This window comes from Thamnophis sirtalis, unplaced genomic scaffold (genome assembly GCF_051295495.1).
Source record: "Thamnophis sirtalis isolate CommonGarterSnake01/CBP01778 unplaced genomic scaffold, rThaSir2_p1.2 scaffold_6, whole genome shotgun sequence".
Taxonomy (NCBI): domain Eukaryota; kingdom Metazoa; phylum Chordata; class Lepidosauria; order Squamata; family Natricidae; genus Thamnophis; species Thamnophis sirtalis.
Genome location: NW_028261386.1, coordinates 101848770 through 101874809, shown reverse-complemented (window position 1 = coordinate 101874809; position 26040 = coordinate 101848770). Strand labels below are relative to the sequence as shown.

The 26040-nt window shown below is 41.1% G+C and overlaps 1 protein-coding gene across 7 annotated transcripts in view; it reads right to left on the bottom strand.

Moving 5' to 3' along the window:
* LOC106540392 (amine sulfotransferase) overlaps window positions 1-26040 on the bottom strand; it is a 28283-nt gene that overhangs the window by 1146 nt on the left and 1097 nt on the right. Inside the window, exons 1-7 of one of the 7 annotated variants that reach the window (XM_087718578.1) lie at window positions 13786-14171; window positions 11601-11685; window positions 10217-10275; window positions 7510-7656; window positions 6947-7155; window positions 1175-1301; window positions 718-812 (exon numbers count right to left, since the gene is read on the bottom strand). In XM_087718578.1, coding sequence (XP_087574704.1) covers window positions 718-812; window positions 1175-1301; window positions 6947-7155; window positions 7510-7648 — 570 coding nt within the window. In that variant the 5' untranslated portion in view covers window positions 7649-7656; window positions 10217-10275; window positions 11601-11685; window positions 13786-14171. Of the gene's footprint in view, window positions 1-717; window positions 813-1174; window positions 1302-6946; window positions 7156-7509; window positions 7739-10216; window positions 10276-10504; window positions 10652-11600; window positions 11686-13785; window positions 14172-21477; window positions 21555-26040 lie in introns of those variants that run through there. The other 6 variants (XM_087718580.1, XM_087718577.1, XM_087718581.1 and 3 more) reach the window with 6 other exon arrangements.

The following is a 26040-nucleotide window of genomic DNA, read 5'->3' as shown; positions in this document are numbered from 1 at the left end:
GTTTATTTTTTTAATGAAAACTCTACATGCACATAGAACGCAATATCAATGGATTAAAAACAGAAGTGTTCCTTAGGACTGTTGCGAAAGGTTTCTAAGAGGCAAATCAATGAGAATAATCTTGGATTTCAGTATATTTACTGTATGTGCACAATTTTCTTAAGATTCAGACTCTTACATTCTTAAAAATCAGCATCAGGGACTGGCCAATTCTATAGCTAGGCTAAATGCCTTGACATCTCTTGAAAATGCAGTTGAGTTGAGTTGAGTCAATTTCTTTTGAGCCAAAACAGTAGAATATTATGAGACACTTTGGCTAATATTTTTCTGAATTATAGGTAGAGAGTCCCATATTGGATTCCCTTACTAATCAGTAACTCTATCAAAGAGATCAACTTTTTTTTTTTGCAACATTGATTTTCAACAGATACATGCTGGCTCTTTGAACTCTAGCATACCTAGATAAGTGCATATTGTTCATTAATCTGATGTCGAGACTAGTTTCCTGGATCCGCCTCTTTTCTTTTGAAGAAGTGACATTTACTTTTTTTCAGAAATTTCACCAGTCCTTCAGGAGTTCACAGAGATAACTAAGAGCAGTTCTGTAATTACCTGTCTGCTCCTTTCCTGAATAAGTTATTCTACACAATCCTTTCTTTCTAAAGCCTCCTGTGCTTCAAGGTTGTTCATATTGCATTACACATGTACACATTTTACCTTTTTCATTTCTTCATAAGAAAGGAAGAGAATGTTGAAATCACCCTTATGAGTATACCAGCCTTCTACATGGTCTAGCCATAAACTACTGGGCACTGATAGGAGAGAAATGAAACTCTTTACTTTTCAAATGTATATATTAACTTTTGTTAATTTTATCCTCGTATTTGTTCTCACTCTCCCTTAATAAGCTGTCTTCTCTTGCCTCTCCTCCCCCCCCCTTTTACATCATGAGTTGTCCTAGGAATCCTTTAGTCATCTCTATCCATTCATCCCATTTTAAACCATTTTCATAAGAGTTTACACAATTATTGCATGAATATAGAGAATCATTATACTTATACTTAAAAGACAAGGTGGGTTGTTTGTTCTTTGTGGGAAATAAATTGAAATGTATTCATAATTTCTTATCCAAGACAAAAATTGACAAAACATGTCATGATCAGGTTCTTCTTACCTTTGCCAGACAAAAACCACTCCAAGAATGTATCAAAATCTTTTGGTGTTTCCCTTACAGGTGTAATTTTGGTAAAATGATAGGTAGAAACCAAGACATCCTTTGGGTTTCTAAACACATAAATAATCTGTAGGAGAAAAATGATCATATCTAGTAAAAATCTTATCATCAGATCCTCCAAGTGGAATGAATGCAGGGGTGGCTTTCAGCTTCACACCACAGGAAGAAAGTGGGATGGATGAAAGTCTTCCTTGAAGCTTCTGGAGGTCAGAACTCCATTTCTAATTTATTTCACAATATGTTACCTGTCCATGAATGAAAACTCTATCTATTTATCTATCTATCATCTATCATCAGCTAGCTCTTTGTATAGATGTCCATCTCACAGTGACCTTTGGTGAGGTACACAGTTAAATAAATGTCAGACAAGGGGGCAGATAGGAGAGGACAGTGCGCATGGACCTCCCAATATCCTCCCCCCAAAGGTTACAGGAACATTGTGGAGATGTTTTCCCCCTTCCCTCTTTCTCCTTTTCCTACCTTCAGCATTTGCCTTATGGAGAGATGAGCAAACAACAACAACAACAACAACAACAACAACAACCTGTCCATAGAAACTACATGGCTATGGATGAAGCATGTAACAGTGATACCCATTGTCATTGGGGCACTGGGCACCATGTCCAAGAATTTTACAAGATACATCAACAAATTGCAGCTTCCTGCAATAACACCAGTGGAACTGTGAAAAGCTGCGCTATTCGGAACATCTTATATTTTAAGAAGGTACTTGGTTGGTACTTAGGATGCTGGCAGCAAACCGTATCAACCATTAATACCAGTCACTGGTATTTGTAATGCATTTTTAAATGTTCAGTTAGCTGAGTTTCATGTTTAAAGAATAATAATAATCATAATCATCATAATCATAATCTACTACTACTACTACTAATAATAATAATCTACCAAGAGCAGAGGGTGGTCGAGGACTCCTACGAGTAAAACAGACTGTGGAAGAAGAAAAACACAGCTTGAATGATTACATCAAGAAAAGTGAAGAACCAATGATTAAGGAAGTAAATAAAGGAGGCCTTTTAAAAACAAGACAAAAGCTGAATAGAAGAAAGAAATAATTGAGAAGTGAGCTGAAAATTGGAAAAACAAAGCTATGCATAGCCAATATTTGAAAAGTATTGAAGGCAAAGCTGACCAAAAGCTAACTTGGAACTGGTTAAGATCAGGGGCACTGAAAACAGAAACAGAAGGCTTTATCTTGGCAGCTCAAGAACAAGCCTTAGCCACAAACTGCATGAAGGCAAAAATTCAACATGTTACCACCAACAGCAAATGTCGCCTCTGTAATGAGAAAGACGAGACAGTCGACCACTTTGGTGCAGCAAAATTTAACAAACTGACTATCTATAATGCCATGACCGCATTGCTAAGATCATTCACTGGAAATTGTGTGAAAAGTTTGGATTTGAGTACAGCAAAAGCCATTGGGAACATCAGGTTGAGAAGGTTTTAGAGAATGAGAAAGTCAAGTTCTTGTGGGACTTCAGAATTCAGACTGACAGGCACTTGGCTCACAATACACCTGATATAACAATAGTTGAAAAGAAAAAAGCATGGTTCATTGACATTGCAACCTGAAGATGCACAAATTGAAGATAAACAGTAAGAAAAAATCACAAAGTACCAGGACTTGCAAATTGAAGTTGAGCGACTGTGGCAAAAGAAATCGTGTGTTGTCCCGATGTAATTGGAGCCCTTGGAGCAATACCTAAAGGGCTACCTCGTTAATTGGAAATTCTAAATTTATTGGACTTGAACATTCTGACTCTACAAAAAACCACCCTACTTGGAACAGCTTATATCCTCTGATGTTAGTTAAAGGCTGTGAATCTCACCAAAGATCAACATAACTACTACTACTACTACTACTACTACTACTACTACTACTACTACTACCACCACCACCACCACCACCACCACCACCACCACCACCACCAAGAAAGAAATGGAAATGTTAATACTTGTTAATATTTACAAGCACTACAAACTAAGGCCATGAAAACAAAGATACAAAATCCACCAACAATCCAAACTGCCAATTTTGCAATGACAAAATGGTAACTGTTTCATATGTGAGAGCAGCAAAATTGCACAGATTACAAATCTAGACACAACTGAGTTGCTAAATTAATCCACAATGCCCAATCTGTATCCGAAAAGTCATGGGAACATAAAGTGGAAAAAGTTGTTGAAAATGAGATGGTGAAGATCTTGTGGAGCTTTCCAATACAGATGGATCGTCATTTGGAACACAACACACCAGATATCATGGTTGTTGAGGGCCAAAACGTACAATTTATTGATATCACTGTACCAGGAGATGTCAGAGTCAAAGAAAAAAAACCGGGGGAAAATCATGAAATATCACAACCTGGCCATTGAAACTACACCGTTATGGATGAAACATGTAACAGTGATACCCAATGTCATTGGGGCCCTTGATACCATGTCCAAAAAATTTATAAAACACATCAAGAAATTGCAGCTTCTTGCAATAACACCAGTGGAACTGCAAAAAACTGTGCTACTCGGAACTATATATTCTAAGAAGATACTTGGCTGATACCTAGAACGCTGGCAGCAATCCTTATCAACCATTAGCACCAGTCAATGGTATTTATGATACATTTTTAAATGTTCAGTTGACTGAGTTTCATGTTTAATGAATAAAAGAAATAATAATAATTGTCACTGCACTATTTCCTCTGTCAACAATACTGAATAACTCAGGCCATGGCTATCAAACATCAAAAACAGCTGGCAGACTATTCGACTTCCTTTACATGGATGATCTAAAGCTGTATGGAAAAACACCATCTGAAATAGAATCGCTGCTCAACACTGTTCACATAAATAGCCAAGATATTGCAATGGACTCTGGATTGGACAAATGTGCCACACTCACTATCAAACAAGGAAAAATAGTGAAAACTGAAGGAATCAAGATGTCTCATAAAAATAACATTAAGAGTCTGGATGAAGATGATTACTACAAATACCTGGCTATTTTTCAAGCTGAGAACTTCAAGCACACTGAAGGCAAGAAAAAGATTAGAAGTAAATACATCAAGAGAGTGAAAAAGATCTTTAAGTCCGAACTCAATGGAGGAAATACCATCAAGGCAATCATTACATACACAGCTGGAATAGTGAACTGGACTCAAACAGAATTAAAAGCAATGGATAGGAAGACCAGAAAAATAATGACAATTAATCATATCCTTACAGCGACATTGACAGACTCTACCTAGCAAGGTGGGTGTGGAATGTTACAAGTACATCAGATAGTTGAAGAAGAAAAAAGGGCTTTGGAAGAATATCTGAAGGTCAATGAAGATGATGCACTGAAGTTAGAATGTCAGGAAGGCTTGCTGACTACTGGAGAGACCAAACTGGCCTACAAGAGAGACCAAATGAAGGACAGAATGGAGGCATGGGAAAACAAAACACTTTATGACCAGTACATTAAAAAATAGTAGGGAAAGTAGATAATAACAAGACCTGGCAATGGCTAAGAGCAGGAAAGTTAAAGAAAGAGATGGGGGGATTAATTCTGACAAGACCAAGCCTTAAGGACAAATGTATACAAAGCCAGAATTGAGAAGACAGCAACAGACAGTAAGTGCCACCTATGCAAAGAAGCTGAAGAAACAGTGAACCACCTGATAAACTGCTGCAAGAAGACTGCCCAAACTGACTATAAGCAGCGGCATGACAAAGAAGTAACAATGGTGCATTGGAAGATCTGCAAGAAATATCATTTGCCTGTAAGCAAGAACTGGTGGGACCATAAAATAGAAAAAGTCATAGGAATGAAGAAGTTAAAGTGCTCTGGGACTTCAGAATCCAGACAGATAGGCATCTACCATGTAACACTCGGGATGTAACAGCTGTCAATAAGAAAGACAAAAAAGTCTGGATAGTGGATGTGGCAGTGCCTGGAGGCAGCAGAATAGAAGAGAAAGAACTGGAGTAAATAACAAAATAAAAAGACCTACAAATAAAAATAGAATGACTATGGCAAAGGCAAGCAAGGGTAGTGCAATTCTAAAACAACTGAAGCACAATTTGAACACTATTGGCATTGACAAATTTGCCATCAGTCAATTGCAGAAAGTCGCTTTACTTGGAACAGCGTCCATCCTGCAACAATATCTGTAACACCATCAAACATCCAAATCTGCCTATCTCAGGTCCTTAGTAAGGACTTGATAGGTACACAAAAATGCCAAACTCAGTATGAACATCTGGCTGACTGTGTGATGAATAATAATAGTAATAGTAGTAAGAGCAGTAATAGTAATACCGTGTTTCCCTGAAAATAGGACAGGGTCTTATTTTCTTTTGATCCACAAAATAAGCACTTAGCCTTATTTTTGGGGAGGTCTTATTATTTTTGAGGTGCAGGAGATGGTGAGCATGGTCACCTCATGGCTACTGCTGTATTGCAATATTTTCGAGAAGGACTTATGTTTAGGGGAGGGCTTATTTTAGCGCATGTGCTCAGAAGCCCTATTGGGCTTATTATCCAGGGAGTTCTTATTTTAGGGAAACAGGGTAGTAATAGTGCAGTCATCTAACAGGCTCCATTCTATCATGAGATCTCAAGGCTTATTGGCAAAACCATGTTTTCAGGATCTTCCAGAAACCATCAGGGTTGGGACCAGACTCACCTTGGCAGGAATGATGTTCCATTGGACAGGGGCCACACCAGAAAAAGCTTTCCTCATAGGTCCTGTGTTACAAAACTCTAGGTGACAAGCTCCCCACCCCCACCGAAAAAAAACCCATGCTTCATCTACTGGATTTGATGGAATGGGTTGATGTAACTGGGGATCAGAGGTCCTTCAAATAACCTGTTCCCAACTTAAGGTGGCGCAGTGGTTAAATGCAGCACTGCAGGCTACTGCTAGATCAGCAGTTCAGCGGTTCAAATCTCACCGGCTCAGGGTTGACTCAGCCTTCCATCCTTCCGAGGTGGGTAAAATGAGGACCCAGATTGTTGGGGGCAATATGCTGACTCTCTGTAAACCGCTTAGAGAGGGCTGAAAGCCCTATGAAGCGGTATATAAGTCTACTGCTATTATGGAGGATTTCAAAAGTTCCAACCAGCATCTTGAATTGGATCCAGAAGCAAGCTGGTAGTCAAACAAAGCAGGTGCAATGTGTGCAATTCTTGGATCACACAAAACTGTCCATGCTCTTGCATTTTGTACCAGTTGAAGCTTCTGAATGCCTTTAAGGGAATCCCCATGTAAAGATGTTATGGTAGTTGATCAGGGTGTAACTACAGTATGAGTGACAGAGAGTGGAATGCTCAGATTTGAAAACAAAAGGTAACATTTCTCAACTTACCGTCTGGAGCTAGCAATGCAGCATAAAAGTTACAATCCATCTGGAGGTGTCATTTTGGAAAAGATAAGATTGAAGATCTCTCTCTATATGGATCTTTAGTTTGGTCCTTAGCCTATTTCTGCCTGACAGGACATTCTGGGTTCCCTGTTTTGTTTGAGGTATTTTCTCTTGTACTTCAAACCTTATTAGCACACACCAAATACAATGGAACAATGTAGTATCTGTTTCTTTGCCCTTGTCTATTTGTCAATAAAACATTCAGATTTAGATTAGAGATAAAAGAAGACAGGCAGCTCTCCAGTCCATCCCAGGATACATACAATGTAGCAAAATAAATCCTACCTTTGCTCTTTTATTTTGTAATCCTTTGGGAACCAAATAGTAGGGCAGATGGGAAGTAAAGAGACGAGGTGATGGGCGATTGGGATAATCTATGTCAGCAATATTACACTCCAGCCATGGAGCTCTGTCAATCAGGGTAATATTTTCAGTTCCATCTCGATGACCTTCATGAAGAATCAAGCTCACAATATTTTGAGTCCATATCGTGCCTGGAAATAAACAACTAAATTAATGCATGCAGAGTGATTATTATTTGGACGATGCTGAAATTATGCAAAGCATACTTTCCTATCAGAAAGGATAGCAAACATTTCAGAGAAACGCAAAAACAGTAGCGTCTTCTAAAATATTTCATGGGCGTATGAGAGAAAGTTAGTTCTGCAAAGTAAAATAAAATAAAAATGGTCAAAATGCAGATTTAGCAGCTTTATTTTCTACATTTCCTACAACTTCTAAAAAAATGCCAAATGTTAAAATTTGGTTAGTGCATAGCAAAGTTGTAGCAATCATATTATAACTTGATACAAGATTAACTCTTCCTTGGAAGACATCTTTAAACTTACCAGATTTAGGATAAGTGATTATAAATATATCATCATCTTTGATTTCAAAGCTTTCCAGTGAATCTATACTTTCAGGTGATACCCCTTTTACAAAATAGCATCCTTTGTGTTTATACAGGAACTTATTTTCTGGTTCCATTATTTAACCTGTTGATATAATAATAGAGCAATTGACAATTGTTCCCACGTTTATGGTCAATCATGTTGTTTTTTAAAAAAATCATGTTTCCTGAAAACAAAGAAAAACAAAATATATTATTAAGATCAGTTTTTGTAGAAGAAGCAGAGCCTGGTGGCAGAGTCAAGAGGGGAATAAGTCTGGAGTCCTTACGTTCCCTCAAGCAGTCTATGAAGAATTATGGGCTTACTAAGTATGAAATGAAAAACTTATTGTTCATAGCTGGGCTACAATTTTAGATTAATCATATATAGTTTCCATTCTATGTATAAATGGGCACTCTGTAAATATAATTTAAAAAATTGAGCACTATTATTCTGTGTGGTCAAACTTTACCATTGCATTTAAAATTGGGTTTGAATGAATTTTCAATATTTAACCTACTGTATTTCAAGCCAGCTAGACTGACACTTATTACATAATAAGCATTTGTGGTCATCCCTCTTTGCTAACAGATAGCAAAGCCAGTGCTGAATGACTAATTTCAGCAAAGGCACAAATAGAGTAATTGGTTCCACCACAAAACCGCGAAGTCCTTATCCATGCCGACATAAGTGCGGAGGCAAATCCGCGGCGTCCAAAGCGCTAAGAAAAAAATGACCCTACCGCCGCGACAACAGCGCGGTGACAGAAGGGCGTTCTACATGCTTCGTTCTTTGCCTCTGTACCTCCAAAGGTAGCCCTCCTCCTCCAGCTGACAGCGGCAGCGGGCACGGGGCAAAGCCCTCCCGCTAAAGCCCCAGGACCATTGCTCACCTGGGAGCCAGAATCAGGCTGGGTAAGAGCTGGGTCGCAGCCTCCCCAGCTGAAGCAGCCCCACGCTTCCCTTGGCTCATAGCGCCGAGCGCCTCCTGGCAGGCTTCTTCCCTGCCTCTCGCCCGGCCTCCGCAAGGACTTGACCTCTGGGCGGCTCCTCGCTTCTGCCCGGACAGTCCCCAGTTGCGCCCGCCGGCCCACCTGGGCGGGATCGCGGCACCTGCCTGCCACGCCCCAGCAGACAGCGCCGTCCCTGCGAGTTCGGCCCGCAGGGAACTGAGCTGCCCCGCTGAGAGCGCCTCCCTCCGCGCAGGGTTCAGCCACTGCCAGGAGGGAGGAGGTGTCGGCGAGACCCGCTCAGGCCCTCGGAAAGAGCAGGGGAGGGCTGAAGGCCGGTGCCTGCAAGAGAAGGGCCGGGCCGCCTGCCCAGAGCCAGCTGCGGAAAGGACTTGCAGCTGCAGGGGGGGGGCAAGTGAGATGCGATGGTGGCCCTGCTGGAAGACTCCAAAGTCCCCACCGACAGTTGACAAGTGGCAGGTGGAGGCTGGCCTTCTCGTGCCCCGTTTTTTGACCTTCCTTGCAAGGCCATCCTCAGCCAAGGAGATGCCACTGACTTCTTTGGCCTTGAGAGAGGGCGGGCGGGCTGGCTGGCCCAAGCAATGGAGCCCTTCTGTTGCCGCACTGTTGTTGCGGCAGTGATGACGTGTAGTGATGACGTTGCGGCTTTAGCGACGCCGTTTAATCACCGCTATTTTGACGAACGCGGATTTGTCGTACCACGGAGTAATTAACATGGAGTAGCTCCCATTGAAGCAAATTATTGGCTCACTTGCAAACGCCTCTACTGATTTGATAAATTAATAGGCTAGGCCCGTGATGGCAAACCTATGGCACACATGCGGAGCCATTTGTCAGGGCACGCAAGACGTTGCCCTGTCAGCTGGCCAGCACGTATGCACGTGCTGGCAAAGCTGACTTCGACCTTCTTTTGAGACCATTTTTAGCCCTCCGGAGGCTGTGGAGGCTTCAGGGAAGCCTCCTGAGCATGAAAAACTGGCCATATGGGCAAATCAGAAGTTCGTGAATGTACTTCCAGTTTGCTCGAAGGGCCGGTTTTAGCCCTCTGGAGCTAAAGGCTATGGAGCCTTCAGGAGTCTTCCGATTTGCTCATAGGGTCGTTTTTTGCCCTCTGGAGCCTTCAGGGAGGTCTCCTGAAGACTCTGGAGAGCTAAAACCGGCCCTATGAGCAAATCAGAAGTCTGTTCCTGAACTTCTGGTTTGCCCTTAGGGGAGGTTTTTCGTGCTCCGGAGGCTTCAGGGAAGCTCCTGAAGCCTCCCGGGGGGAGGAGCTGTTTTCACCCTCCCCAGGCTCCGATAAAGCCTCTGGAGCCTGGGGAAGATGAAAAAAGCACGCCAAAAATGGGGGGAGCACTGGTCCTGCGTGCATGCACGCTGGGGTCGTGTGCATAGCATTATGGGTGTGGCATGCCCGCACATGATCCCCCTGCACTCCCCCCCACTTTTGGCATGTGAGCCACAAAAGGTTCGCCATCACCGGGTTAGGCCCTCAGATCCTCAATGTATTAAGGCAATATTCTACACATTTTTCAAAGGAAGATTCAGTTTTATACAGACATTTATGCATGCACAGAAAATGAAAGCTGTGGGATTTGGATGGGTGTAGTATGTATTGTGTAACTGAGTCGGAAAATATATTACACAAGGAATAATTTCATGGTGCAATGTAGTGTCATAAATCTTTGAACTACATACTTTTCATTTCTGTAAATACTGATGACAGCTTGGATATCACCAAGTTCTCTAATTGTTTTCTGCAGGTAAAGTCAAATTATCTACATTCAGTTAATTGTCAAGCTTCAGGAATGTTGTAAATCCTAACTTTATGCAGTTACTCAATTGCTCATTTATTCAACTAGATGTTGGGAAATATTTGCATCTCACTGCACATTTCATCAGTTCAGATAAAATGGTTGCCCAAACATTCTGATTGTGATAGACAATTTAAGAATTCAAAAGGTGATTGACACATTATTTCCATACCATGGCTTCATGGGTATATCAATGGAGTAAATTGAGGAAGTCTTCACTATTGTGTGTGTTTTCAGTCTCAGAGGTTTTATCAATAGCATCCAGGAGTTGTTTGATTTGACTCTTCCAAAATCATTTTACAGCATTACCCATTGGAAGAGCAAATGAGAAAAACCCCTGCATGAGAAGAGACTTGATGAAATACAATCCTACTGCACAGACACATACTTCTTCTGATATAAGTGCATTCCCTACCCCCACCCCATGGCATAAATCCGTGATGGCGAACCTATGGCAAGCGTGCCACAGGTGGCATGCAAAGCCCTCTCTGTGGGCACGCCAGCTGTCAACCAAACCCAGCTCCACCGCACATGCACATGCGCCTCCTGCCAGTCAGCATGTCTTCAGGTCTCTGCCATGCAAGTGCAGAGGGTGGGGTGCATGCGGGGGAAGGGGGCGTGCATGTGTGGGGGATGGGGCACATGCACAGGGGGGCTGCTCACATTGTATTTTGGGCCCTCGTGTAGAGCCTCTGTGCCCTGTTTTGGCTTCTAGGTTGGTGCAGGCCTTCCTGGTCCAAAACGGGGCATAGGGGGGCACGTTTTGGCTTCCAGGTCCTGCACCAATCTGGAAGCCAAAAATGGGCAAGTGGGTGGGGGAGCATGTGGGGTCACACATGCATGCGTAGGGCAGGGTGCACATGGGAGGTTGCACACACATGGACGGGGGTGGTAGGGTCATGCGTGCATTGCATTATGGGTGCGGGCGCTCACGCGTGCTGTTGCATGTATGCGCACACACTTTCAGCACACAACAACAAAAAGGTTAGCCATCACTGGTATGGATTCATCTCTGGCACTCAGGCCTCATGTGATCCCTGGATGACTAATTGGGCCTTATCTGGGAGCTGTGTTGTAACAACCTCTCATTAGAAATATAGCAATGTTCTTTGTATGGGTCTGCCCTTAATGATGACTCAAAAATTACAAAAAAAAATTCAAAACATGGCAACAAAACTCAACCAAAAGATCCTTGTAAAGAGACTTAAGGTTGTGAAATAACATTTAAAACTTTAAAATTTTTACACAACTATTATTTGAGGATATACCTTTTCTGAAAAACTCTTTTTTTGTTTCCGTTCATCATGACAAAATGGAACAAAGTTTGCTTGGAGACTGGTCTATGACACAAGGCTGGGAGAAGAATTATGTAAGAATGGGGAAAAGAGCCTTCTCTGTTGCAGCATCTGTTGCAACACTTAGGCAAGAAAAACCAAAAGTACACATATAGACTGGGTAAAATCAGGCTTAACAGCAATAACTGTGAGAGGGATCTTGGAGTCTGAGTGCAAAACATACAACGGAGGCTAAAACATACAATGAATGGTTGCAGGAACTGGATATGGTTAGTCTAGTGAAGAGAAGGACCAGGGGAGACATGATAGCAGTGTTCCAATATTTCAGGGACTTCCATAGAGAGGAAGGAGTCAATCTATTTTCCAAATCACCTGAAGGCCAGACAAGGAATAATGGATGGAAACTGAACAAGGACAGAAGGCTCTGGAGGACGTAAACTGGCTCTACGAGCAAACTGGAAGTCCGTTCCCAAATTTCCAGTTTGCCTGTAGGGCTGTTTTTTGTGCTCTGGACGGCTTCCGTGGGGGGGGGGGGAGAGGGGGGGGGAGAGGCTGTTTTCACCCTCCCCAGGCTCCTATAAAGCCTCTGGAGCCTGGAGAAGGCAAAAAAAAGCATGCAAAAAATGGGGGTGTGTGTGTTGCGCCTATCATGAGTGCATGCATGCTGGGGTGTGTTGCACATTGCATTATGGGTGGGGCACACCTGCGCATGGCCCCCTGCACTCCCCCTGCTTATGGCACGCAACCCCAAAAAGGTTCACCTTCGCCGATGTAGAGTCTCCTACTTGACCAGGGATTGGAGTAGATTACCTACAAGGTCCCTTCGGTTAATCTGTTAATCTTGGCCTGGAACAATTTCCTTCTTAGGCAGGGAAGTTGATTTCAACTTTATCTGTTTTTTTACTTCAGATTACTTAGAGCCCATAGTCTTACTGTACATTTTATCCCTTCAGAATTGCTGCTAAATCTTAACAAAATTTGTATATGTTTTAGCTGCAGGATCCTCAACAGTTAAAAGTTTTGGTTTATAGCTGTCTCAAAGGTGCTTTTTCAAAAGACAACTGGACTTTATTTTGCCTTGAAGACATTTAGCTTCTTATCCAAGAAGCTACTTCAGTTTCGGAAAAGCTGCTTGGATAAGAAGTGAAACGTCTTCAAGGAAAAACAAAGAATGTCTGGTTGCCTTTTGAAAAAGCATCTTTGGGACAACCATGACCTGGGTGACTGAGAACCTCCATAGACATGTATAGTTTATGGATGCTTGTCATTTGGCATATATGTGACACCTCTGCTCCATAGGCTGCACTGTTTGCCAGTGTGCTTTTTGTTTCAATTCAAGGTACTGATAGTTACTATTAAAACCATTAATGGCTTGGGGACTAGGTTATTTGCAGAACCAGTTCTCCCTAGTCATATCTCCCTGTCCTACTAGATCTGGCAGGAGAGGCATTTTTTGGATCCTGACCATTAGGGAGTATTTACCAGTTCTCCGAACTACTCAAAATTTCTGCTACCGGTTTTCCAGAAACAGAGGTGGGTTCCTACCAGTTCAGACGAGTAGGTAGTAACTCAGCCAGACACAGCCCCAAACTGGTTCTATTGGTGGCACTGTAGGCGTTGCCATCTTGTTTTTTGCTTGTGCACATGCGAAGAAGCAATTTTTTTCACTATTGGAAAATGTGTGCATAGTGCACGAAGTGTGACCCTGAGCGAGCCAGCAGTAGAAGCCGGAACCCACCCCTATTCATAACCTGTCAGAACCTGCTGAATTTCACCCGTTTTGAACCCTTGCTTGTGGGCTAGCTGGCAGTAAGGAGACTGCAGGCCTCCCCTTCTTATGTTTCAGGGAACTGAACTCCCTACATACAAAGGTGGCAGCTGCCAGACAAGCTTTCCAAAACTTTCCCCTTGTTTTAATCTCACACTCCTGCACAAACCTACTTTTTTCAGTGAAGAAAGCAAAAAAATAAAATAAAATGTGGGAAGGGACAAACTTGTTCTTTCTCTTCCCCTTCCACCCTCCCCTCCCCGTACTTTGGTGGAATGAAGCTAAACTCTCCGCCCCTGCCCTCCGATCTCTGCCTCCTTGAACAACTTAATTTGCTAAATTTACCATGTGCACCTAGAATGAGGTTGACAAAATCTGTAAGTGACTTACCTTGATAAGTGACTGGCAGGCTGAAGAGTAGAAGAAATGAATCTTCCAGGGATTTAGCTTAATGGAAGGTGGGGGAGCTGAACAACAACAAACTTTAGAAAGCTTTTTACTGCTTGTCTGACTCCTCTTATGACCCAGTTTTTGCTACATATGTTTGGGCAGTTTCTCCCTTCAGCTCTCCACACAAACAACAGCCGGAATATTTTTCTTTACTCCTTTGTTCTCCCCTTCTTATAAAATTTTACTCCACCCCTTCCAAGCACAAGCAGGAACTGCTAATGTTCGAGCAAGCACTGTGAGCCTGATTATGCGAAGCTGTGGCTCATGTTTATGACAAGCATGCCCAGGGTAGATCCAGACATATAAGAAGTCTTATCCGGGTCTATTTAAAGTGATTTTGCATGCATGCTGAGTGTGGGGCTTGTCATTTACAGCAGTTCAAACTTCTCTGTGCTTGAAAATAATACAGCAGCCTCAGATTCCAAAGGGCTTAAGCCCTTTGGAATCTTTGGAATCTGAGGCTGCTGTATTATTTTCAAGCACACAGAGAAGTTTGAACTGCTGTAAATTCTGCAAATTTCATTGTTAGGTATGACTAACGTGGGGCAACTCAAGGCTTCTGCTAACAGAATGCAACAAAGCCTGTTGTTGGGGTTTTGGTAAAATGATTTCTTCAGACTGATTTTGTATGGATGTTATAAACCAGCACCCGCCAACAGTTTGGGCACCAGGGACCTATTCCATTGAGAGTTTTTCTGTGGACCGGAGGGGATGTGGTTTCTTGTACCACCTGCATCTTGCAGATGGAGCTTCATTAGTTTGCATGGCTCAGTTGCTGGCATGCTGTGGCCCAGTGCCAGTCCACGGATTGGGGGTTTGGGACACCTGTTATAAACCATGTTGTAATTTTAGTGATGAAGAGTAGTGGAAAATACAGGACGTATCCTGTAATTCTCAACAGACAGACTCTGAAATGGCGAACAGAGTGAGTAAAGAAACCAGTTTTAATTAATTGTTTATGTACATACCAGTAGAGCATTAACATGACATGTTTCATGTTTCGCAATCTCTGAATTAACACACTCTAGACAATGATTCCTCAAAGCACCATTTTTATATTCCTATGGTACCGGTAGTTGCAGCAGTCACAAATCATCTGAAGTTTTTTTCTGATGTAGAATACAACCATGACTTTGTTCTATCAGAAATAACAGAAAACAGAGTTGGAAGGGACCTTGGTCTTCCAGGCCACCCCCCTGCTGAAGCAGGAGATCCTATATCATTTCAGACAAGTGGTTGTCCAATCTCTTCTTAAAAACCTCCAGTGATGGAGTACACACCATCTCTAAAGGAAACCAGTTCCACTGATTAATTGTTCTAACTATCAAGACATTTCTTTGGAATGGTTGGTTCTCTCTTGGCTAACATTCCATCTTTTACGCCTTGTCCTGCCTTCAGGTGCTTTGGAAAATAGGTTAACTTCCTCTTCTTTGTGGCAGCCACTCAAATATTGGAACACTGCTATCATATTACGGAGATGCCTTAATGAATCTATTTTTTACTTCAAATATAAAGAGTTGGCATTCCTTGGTAGCTGGGCTAAACTCATTCTCTGCATTCAAAGCAACAACAAGTAGTCCTCAATTGACTACAATTGAGCTCAAAATTTCTGTTACTAAGTAAGACATTTGTTAAGTGAGTTTTATCCCATTTTAAGCCACAGTTGTTAAGTGAATCACTGCAGTTGTTAAGTGAATAATATGGTTGTTAAATGAATCTGGATTCCCTGTTAACGTTTGCTGTCAGAAGGTTACAAAAGGTGATCACATGACTGTGGCACACTGCAACCATCATAAATATGAGTCAGTTACCAAGCATCTGAATTTTGATCATATGACCATGGGAGGCCACAATGGTCACAAGTGTGAAAATGGTCATAAGTCATATTTTCAGTGCCGTTATAACTTTGAACGGTCACTAAATGAACTCTTGTAAATTGAGGACCACCTGTATAACATAAACATCATATTTTTCGGACGTTTTGCTCTGTTAATTTTGCTTTTTCTTTGCTTTCCAATCTCCCACATTAGGAAATCTAATATTTGAGTAGTTATATGACCTGATCAAATATAATTGTCATGATGGCCCTGTCCATTTTGGTAATGAGTCTCACTTAGTACACTACTCAAATCTCTGGCCTCATCTGGAGGTGAAAACTTCAATTCCCAGAATTCCTCAGCCAACCCGCCATCAGAGAACATGCTATTTACACATGGAGTTAAAGTGAAGACTCGACTTGCTTGCCATTGTGTGCATGATTTGCAGGGTACATCCTGTGAGAAGGCATCTTATTGGCTGGTGACCTAGGGAAATTATGCCCATTCACTTCTGGCATAATTCTGAATCTGATGCTGTCCCTTCTGCTGTAACCTGATGATAAACCACCATTTAAAAAAGCATACACTCCTAGTACTATGGTCGCTAGCTTAGTTAAAATACAGGTAATCCTTGACTTACAATAGTTCGTTTAGTGACTGTTCAAAGTTACAATGACACTGAAAAAGTGAATTATGACTGTTTTTCACACTTAGAATTGTTGCAGCATCCCCATAGTCAGATGATCAAAATTCAGATGCTTGGCAACTGATTCAATTTATAATGGCTGCAATGTCCCGGGATCATGTGATCACTTGTGGTGACCTTCTGACAAGCAAAATCAATGGGGAAGCCAGATTCACTTAACAACCATGTTACTAACTCACTGCAGGTCATAAAATGGAGCAAAATTGACTTAACAAATGTCTCGCTTAGGAACAAAAACTTTGGGCTCTATTGAGGTCATAAGTCAAGGATTACCTGTACAGAAATTGTTGGTATTCTTTTGACCACTGTTTACCAGATACAGTTGGAGACTGGAAGAATACATTGACTAAACACCACAGGAGGAAAAGTTTGATTATGAGGTAATGCTATCTATTATAAAGTTCTCAGAGCATGAGAAAGTGAATAATGATTTGCAAAGCAATACTAGCTCAAACCACCAACAAAGTCTTCCATTATCAGAAAAGGGTTTAGTCACTTGTTTTGTTCTTCAAAGAGTTCTTAGCAAGGGAATTAAGTCCCACTCTAGCAGACAGAGAAATAGATTGTTAAAGTGAAAACATAGTTATTAAGATTTCTGTAATAAATCCGTTTTCCCTTTTCAATAAATCAGATTAAAGAAGGCTTTGCATGAATATTTGTTGCTAAGAGCCCACATCCTCTTTGTCTAGGGTCCAATCTAGATGAAGTGTCTCCCCCCACCATCTTTGAAAACCATTACTATAATGTAGCTGAGATCTGCAAAAAAATAGCTCATTTGATAGATGTCATATAACAACTCCCTTGTTCAGAATTTTTTTAAGCAAAGATTTTTGTGAACAGGAGCAAGATGAAGATAAAGTAGGTACAATGAATTTTTCCCTTATATATTGGAGTTCGCCGAAAAAAATGTTTTCAGAGTTGCTTGTTCTGTATCTTGCCAGCTATATTATGTGCAGAAACTAATAAATGTTTTGTCTTATTTGCCCTTTGCATGCAATGATAGCTATTATAGATTCAACAGGCTGGTCTTTGAATTGCTGTGTCAGATTCTCCTCCCCTTATGAAAAATCGAGGAATGGGGAAGATGAGACAAGCTTAGTTGGTAACGTTCAGTTCATTCAATGGGGTCTCTATTCAGCACAGCCTATGAATGAATAAGAGTTCAGTTAAGATCATCCAGAAGCTCACAGTCCAAAAGGATGTTGTTTATTAACAATAACATGTCAGTTTGCAAGAGCCCGTTTCCATTCCTAATTTTGGCTGTACTACGAGACAATAAGCTTAAACTTCCTTGCCATCTCCTATTTACCAGAGTCAGCAAAATATTAACACGTCCCAACGCAATTTACTTCAAATCCCCTATCTTCTTTCTAGCATATAGTAGCATAAAACTATTTAATTAAATTATACCGGGGAAGAGAGAAGGTGAGTCTGTCCTGGTTGGTTTCCTCCAGTTCAATCAGATCTCTATTTAGACTGAACAGAATAACTAAATTCATTTATAATACATACAGTAGTAAATAAGGAATACAGGAAAAATAAAACTAGGAATATTGTTGAGAAAAATGCCCATGTACGCAAGTAGCTAAATCTCTCTGGTTGAATAATTCAATGCACATGACCAGATATGTACAAGACTTGAGTCTGAATGAGCTTCCAGTTCACTCAAGCAGCTTCCAGTTCACTCAAGCAGCAAACATATAAATACCCTTGAGTTTATCCTTCACATATCCTTGAGTTTATCAGTCAACTCACTATTATAGTTAGAGCAAAGTAACAAGATAGGTCAACTTTCCACTTTTTGACCCTCATCTTCTTTACCCAACTAATCAATTATCTAGTTACTCAACTATTTATTACCTAGTTATTACCAAGTAATCTACTCAATTACCTAATTACTCAATCTATTTAATATCTAGTTACTCATCTATTTATTACCTCCTAAATGTCTATGGAGATTCTCAGTCATCCAGGTCATGGTTGTCCCAATGGTGCTTTTTCAAGAGGTAATTTGACTTTTTTTTTCTTTGAAGACATTTCACTTCTCATCCAAGAAGCTTCTTCAGCTCTGACTGCATGGTGGGGAATGGAAGGATTTATACTCCTTGCAGACAGATGGTCATTGCATTCTTTAAGGTGTTAAGATTACCTGGAGATTTATTTGTGTCATCAGGGTGACCTCAGTGGTGCAATGGGTGTGGAGCCTTCTTGGAACTGTTGAAAGGACTGTATGGTAGATTGGAGATATATGATGTCATATCCCTCCCCCTCTGTTGAGAGAGAGACCTGTTCAATTTTGACACAGATGGCCTCTTTAACCCCTTTTTCAAATCAGCGATCCTCTGTCCAAAATATGGATTTTGTTGTCTTCAAAAGAGTGGCCTGTGTCTTTTAAATGCAGATGGACTGCTAAATCTAGTCCTGATATGTTCGTTCTCTTCTGTTGTGCCATGTATTTATAAAGTGGTTGTTTCATTTTCCCAATGTACAGATCTGCACATGGCTCACTGCTTTGTACCATGTTGCTCAGTTTCTGTCTGGGTGTTTTATCTTTGGGGTGGACAAGCTTCTGCCTTAGTGTATTCTTGGGTTTGAAGTGTGCACGTATATTATGTTGGCTGAAGATCCTCCCAAGCTTTTCTGATATGCCTACAACGTATGGAATGACGACGTTGCTTCATTTATTGTTCTTGTCATTGTCTGGACAGAAGAGCTCCTGTAGGGTCTTTTTTGAGATTTGATGAAGGCCCACTTGGGATAATCACACATTCTGAGACTTCCTTGATGTGTGTTTGCGTTCTTTTTCTTTCCCATTTTTGCTGGTAGGCAGGCCTTCAGGTCGGTGATGTAAGGTTCTGATGACTCCCATTTTGTGCTTCAGTGAGTGGTGGGAATCAAAATGTAAATATTGATCTGTGTGAGTGGGTTTTCTGTAAACATCAATGTTAAGGCTTCCTTAATGTGTACTGCACAGTCCAGGAAGGCTAGACTATTTTCCTTAACAACTTCCCGTGTGAATTTGATGTGTCTGTCCACAGGGTTGATATGTTTGGTGAATGTTTCAGATTCCTGTGCTTTGATCTTGATCGAAGTATCATCCAGAAAGCTATACCAGTGTGTGTGTGGAATTCCTGTGAAGGAGTCTAGGCAGTGGTAAAATCCAAAACTTTTTCCTACCAGTTCTGTGGGCATGGCTTTGTGGGGGTGGCTTTGTGGTCATGTGACCGGGTGGGCATAGCCAACTTGTAAAATGTGATAAAACTCACTTAACAACGCTCTTGCTTAGCAACTAAAAATTTTGGGCTCAATTGTGATCATAAGTTCTTTCTTTCTTTCTTTCTTTCTTCTTCTTTCTTTCTTTCTTTCTTTCTTTCTTTCTTTCTTTCTTTCTTTCTTTCTTTCTTTCTTGTCTCTCTCTCTACCCTTTCCTCTTTCTTTCTCTTTCTCTTTCCTTCTTTCTCTTTTTCTTTCTTTCTCTCTCTTTCTCTTTCTTTGTCTCTTTTTTCTCTCTCTCTTCTTTCCATCCTTTCTTTCTCTTTCTTTTTCTTTCTTCTTTTCTTTCTCTTCCTTTCTCTCCCCTTCTCTCTGATTTGTTTCCCTCTCTTTGCCCTCTCTCTCATTCTCTCCCTCCAGCTCTTTCATTTGTTTTTCTCTCTCTTTTTCCTCTCATCCCTTTCACACGTGTGCACGCACCAGCAAAATACCTTCCTGGGCCGGGATCATGATGACTCATGATCAAGGATGGCGACTCCTCCTCCCACTGCCGTTGCTGGCTGTGCAGCACAGGAGAGCCCCATTGTGCAAGAGACTCCTCAGCGCTGTGGTCCCTTTTGTGTTGGCTCAGGAAGGAGGAGAATGGGGAGCTGCAGCAGCTGCCATTGTCAGATGCAGGAAGGAGAGCTTCAGCTCTCCTGTGTAGCATAGGAGAGCTGGAACTCTCCTCCCTGCATCCTGTGATGGCAGCTGCTGTGGCTCCCCATTCCCCTCCTTCCTGAGCCAACACAAAGGGCACCACGGCTGGAGTTGAGCTGCCTGTGAAGGGCACAGAATCGCAAAAAGCAGCCAGTCCTGGGCAATGCGGAGAAAATGAAGGGGCACTTCAGCTACACAGCTCTGCAGAGAGGCTTATGCCTTCTCAGGGTGGAGACCAGATTGCACGAAAGGGTCAGCAGGGAGCTGGAGGAGAGGGGTCAAAGAGCAGCAGGACCCAGCGCAGTGGTAAGGCTGATGGTGGGCGGTGGAGATGCATTAGCTGCTCTGAAGCTGAGAGGGGCGGCGTGTGACGACTGTGCTTGAGGGCCGCGTGGAAGGCAGGCAATCATGGCAGGGCTGCAAGGAAGGGAGTAAGCTGCTAGCTCGCTTCCCCACGGCCAGCCGGCCTTGACATGCTTGCCTGCCTTCCACGTTGCCTCTGCTTGCCTGCCTTCACAAGCTGGCCACGGGGATACCAGGAAGGCTGCGTGGAAGGCTGGCAAACATGGCAGGGCTGTGGGCTGCCTGGGAGTAGGGGAGCAGGCTGGGTTGGTAGAAAGCAGAGACTGGGCAGAGCGGGGCGAGTGAGAGGGAACTGGGGGACCAGTTCAGGGGCGTGGCTAGCCAGCGGCCCCTAACGGTTCGGTGCCCCAGGCTAAATGTCCACTACTGGTTTTCCCAAACTGGTCCAAACCAGTAGGATTTCATCCCTGAGTCTATTATTATCTATGAATTATTATCTCAACTAGGTAAAATGGCAGATGTAACATAATGTCAGAAGGTGGGATCTGGACAATATCCCCATTACATAAATTATGTTCTAGTAATGGAGTTGGTAGAGAAATATTTTCTGTTCCATTCCAATTGCCTTCTTAGAAAATCAAGCATAAAATATTCTGAATCCAGACAGTTTCTATAAAAAAAACTGAACTTGTTTTAAACTTCTGGGAATTACCTAGGATTCATAATACAGTACCAAAGATATATCAATATGAGAAAAAAATACCAGTAACTTGCATTTGGTCTCATTTCAAATGCAGAAATAGATTAAGACTGAGGGTGGAATAATTCATATAAGATCTATGAACAGAATAAACTTATTATAATTCTAGGCACACTCTGTGCCATCAAACTTACTTCCAAGTGAATTCTCAGATTCTCTTCATCACAGGAACAGAACATTCAAAGCTACAGCATAGAGAATTCTCCAAAACCTTTAAAAAAAAATGAAGTAGGAGAGAGAGTCATTCAGTCAATGAGGTCTGTTCTGTAAGCAAGGCTTTAATAAAAAATGCCTGTTTTCAAAGATAACAAAGTTTCAGAGTCCAAAACAGAGGCATTTATTTGTGAAAGGAGGAGAAATGACAAAGGCCACAATTACAGATACAGTATTACAAACTAAATTAACCTAGTCCAACTTATCTATTCACAAGATAAAAATGTGACTTTTTTTGCAAAGAGAATATCTGACAAAGGTCCAACTCCTGCTTGGATGGAAATCAGCATTTCTTCCTACCTCTTCTTTCAAAAAAATAAAACTAGAGAAAAAGTATTGTTTTTCAGAAAAAAACTATCCTTGAAACTCCTATCTCTAAAATGTCCTTGAAAGCAAGAGATCAGTGGTTTCTTTCTGGCTTAAAAATGTGAGACGGAGAAAATTATGGGATGAATAGTAAAGAGCACCAAGTTTGTAGTATAGAAAAAGTTCCTTCTTTCTCTTGGGTCAAAGCAGAGGAAGGAAGTTAAATCTTTTGTTTCTGGATAGGTTTTCCAACTCCAGAATGGGGATATTTACCTGGTTATAATTTCAAAACATCCTGAAAGCAAAACTCTTATTATGCAGAATTCTCTTGCTCAGTAAAGGATGCCAACATGGAGAATTATTTAGATACTCTTTTTTTAATTTACCAAATTATATACCCTTTCAGCATTAATGTCTATTAATTACAGAATGATTTCCAACAATATATATTGTTTAAAACATATGGAGGGACAGAAAGAAACTTCTCAAAGAGAAAGTTTAATTACAGTATGAAATTTAAATATACATTGCTCATATCATATTACAGAATTCTTACCAGATTTTGGATAAGTGACTGAACATATCACTGTCCTGAGTTCAAATTTTTCTACTGCCACAAGGTGCTCAGGTTTCACCAAATCTTCTGCGAAATTAAGGTAAAGATAAAGGTTCCCTCACACATATGTGCTAGTCGTTCCCAACTCTAGGGGCAGTGCTCATCTCCATTTCAAAGTCGAAGAGCCAGCGCTGTCCGAAGACATCTCAATAGTCATGTTGCCGGCATGATTAAATGCCGAAGGTACATGGAACACTGTTACCTTCCCACCAAAGGTGGTTCCTATTTTTCTACTTACATTTTTACATGCTTTCGAATTGCTAGGTTGGCAGAAGCTGGGTCAAATAAGGGGAGCTCACTCCGTTGCATAGCACCAGGGATTCGAAGCGCCAAACTTTCTGATCTACATTAAGCCCTGTGAAACTAAGCCCTTTAAAATCTAATGATTTTGCATGTTGCTTTCCCCCCTACCAACATAAGAGTATCTGCAATGAAAGAGAAATTAGACCAATTTTTCCATTTTAATGCTAGCAACTAGCGCATAGGCATACTGTCAAGGTGTCTCACTTCATAAGCTCTTGGTTTCAACCATTAAGAGCTGGTAGTCAGCAATGATCCCCAAGAAAAGACAACCTGGAGAATGTGGATTGTTTTTATACAGCTGTTAAAATTGTAACTTAAAATGTTACATGTAAGGGTTTCAGTCTTATCATAAGAAAAACATACAAGGTGGAATTGTTATAGCTGCTACATATTCCTGGGAGATGGAGAAGGTTCTGCTTTGGCTATCAGCTCCTCAATTCTAGCTTCTCTTCACTGAATAAATTATTAATTTTTTCAGTCTATAATGTGTGCTGTGGAAAATATGGAGTCAATCTTGTAATATTGGTATGTGAACATGATGGATCTTGGCACCCACTATGGCTCTTAACCAACTAAGGTAGCCACAGACTTTTAAGATAAACTGTTGTTTCTTTAGTGGCTTTACCATGACTGTTTCTGCAAATATGGTTCAAGAAGAAGAAAATAAACTTAAGTGGAATCTTACTCCTTCTGCCTTGTGATTGATTTACATGAGTAAAATGAAAAGTTGGGTTTTTATAATACAATTTATACATTGTACTTTGAGAGAAAAAAAACTATTTTCAAAAGATTTCCTTTAATAGGTGAACACAAAAAACTACTCAGATGCAACTCTATGTGTCATTCTTGATTCCTTGAGTCTTACATATATCTTGCTAGATTAAAGCAATAACCAGCATAATTAAATATACTTTGTGAAAAACTAGGAAGGGCCTCCATTCACCCTTTTCCTGCTTATCAAAGACTGCCAGCTTTGCTTTCTCTTTATCCTCTAGGAGGGGGCCTACATTTCACCACAGATTATTTTTAATCATTTTTGACATAACACAATTAGCATCTGGAGCCTATTGGCTTTAAGATGTTCAGTCAGATGTTCAGGAGGCCTCTTGCACTAAAACTGGTGGTCAATTATACACTTGCTCAAGATCAGGCTGACTCTGGGTCTACATATAACCCTCTGGAATATTCCTTTGAAGCTTGAGTTATTACAAGATTAAGTGGAGAGAGCAGTGATTTTCCTGCTCCTCTGGTGATATACAATACAGGTGTCAAACTCGATTACATCGTGTGATGTATCATGATATTTTTTGTCTTTGTGGAGCTGGGGTAGGTGTGGCCTGCATGTGATGCATTTGGCCTGTAGACCAGTGTTTTTCAACCACTGTGCCGCGGCACACTAGTGTGCCGTGACATAGTGTAAGGTGTGCCGTGGGAGAATTACTTTATATATAGTCAATATAGGCACAGAGTTAAAAAATTTTAACATTTTCTAATGGTGGTGTGCCTCGTGATTTTTTTCATTAAAAAAGTGTGCCTTTGCACAAAAAAGGTTGAAAAACACTGCTGTAGACTGTAAGTTTTACATCTCTGAATTATGCAAGAAAGGGGAAGAATCCCAATTTCTATCAAGCTTCCTTCAGTGCCAATTTTTCTTTTCTTTTAAAAGAGACTTCTATTGGACCTTTAAGCTCTTTAAGAGATGCATTTGGCCTCTAAAGGGAAGTTTTTACTTTTACTGCATGCTTTTTCATCTGTGCACAATTCTGATAAGACCAATCTTTTATACCCTAATTTCCAAAGCATTATTGTGATGAAAACTGATTTGAGGTTAATAATTAAGATTTCATACCATTCTAAATATGCTCAGGAATTCAAAGAACTAATCTGATTCTGAATTACACTGAAGGTCCATTGGCACTATTCTCAGTGTCCTGATCTTTCAGTGAAATATACAATTGACATGACTGTCCTCCAACACTTTTCCTGACAAGACAAGAAAGAATGTCCTTTTATGCTGCTCTACTTAGGCAGCCTCACTTCTCTAATATTGTGGATGTCGTCATCTAGCCAAACTTTTCCAAATGGGTCAGTAGCACCTTCATCAATTCTACTAATTAAGCTTACACCAACAGTATCGTCAGTTAAGGATGATAATTGAGACCGGAATTTCTGCTGCTAAGCAATGCAATCATAAGGAACAGCATCAGCATCACATTGCTTAGTGATGACAATTTCAGCATTCTTCTTTGTTGTCATTAAGTAAGTACTGTGTGTTGTTAAAACAGGGACTTCTCGCAATTTCCTAGCAGTTTTCAACAAGCAAAGTCAATGAGGAAGCTGCCAGGAAGTCACAAGTCAAGGGCAGCTCACAAGCAAGGGAAGAAGGCTACATGCAGCCAACAGCTATTACGTGAAGGCCAGGCATGTTTCAAGGGAAGAAGGGAAGAAGGCTACATGCCAGCCAACAGCTATTACGTGAAGGCCAGACAATGAAGATCAGCTGGGGACAGCAGAAGCATTAAAATGCAGGGCAGCTCTGTGAACTCTCCTGCCATGGCAGCAATCTTCCCTAAACCAGCTGTGAAGGGCCAGGTGAGATACGCTGAATCAGCAGCAAAAGAAAGAAGGCAGTGAAGATCAACGGTGATCAAGGGTGATAAAGTGCAGAGCAACCAAAAGGGCAGAGATGGTTTGATAAGATGGAAAAGAATTGAAGTGCACCTTGTGGTCATAAATGTGAATTATCATATGTCCTTAGGGGACCTGCAATGGCTATAACTTCAAGCACCAGGCATTAGTATCATCACAAAAGTTCAGCAAAAGGACTTCCTGTAATTAGAATCCTGCTTTCTTTGCTAAACATTTCAAAGTAAAATCTGACTATTGCTGACTACTGCTTGAATTATAGGCTGTCCAATGCTCTGTTGAATTAGTAAGACACAGAAAGGAATGTCCATGGTGAAATTCTTTCACAGCAGTATATGCTAGGCCCTCTGGCATGCTATTATTATGTATATGATAAATGATGCATAAGTAAAACATGTAGTGCTAGAGCAAAGTAGAAAGACATTCTAATAGTATAAAAATGTAAAAAGATAGGGATAGAGCTATTATTCAGTGACATTTTAATTCAATTTCTGTACTCTGCACTGGCACCTCCATTTTTTGTATTTACAAATTCTTCCTACTTCTCTGTATGGATTTTGTTTACAAGTTCAGGGTTTGTTTCTCTCAGATCAAATCTTAATCCATTGATTGT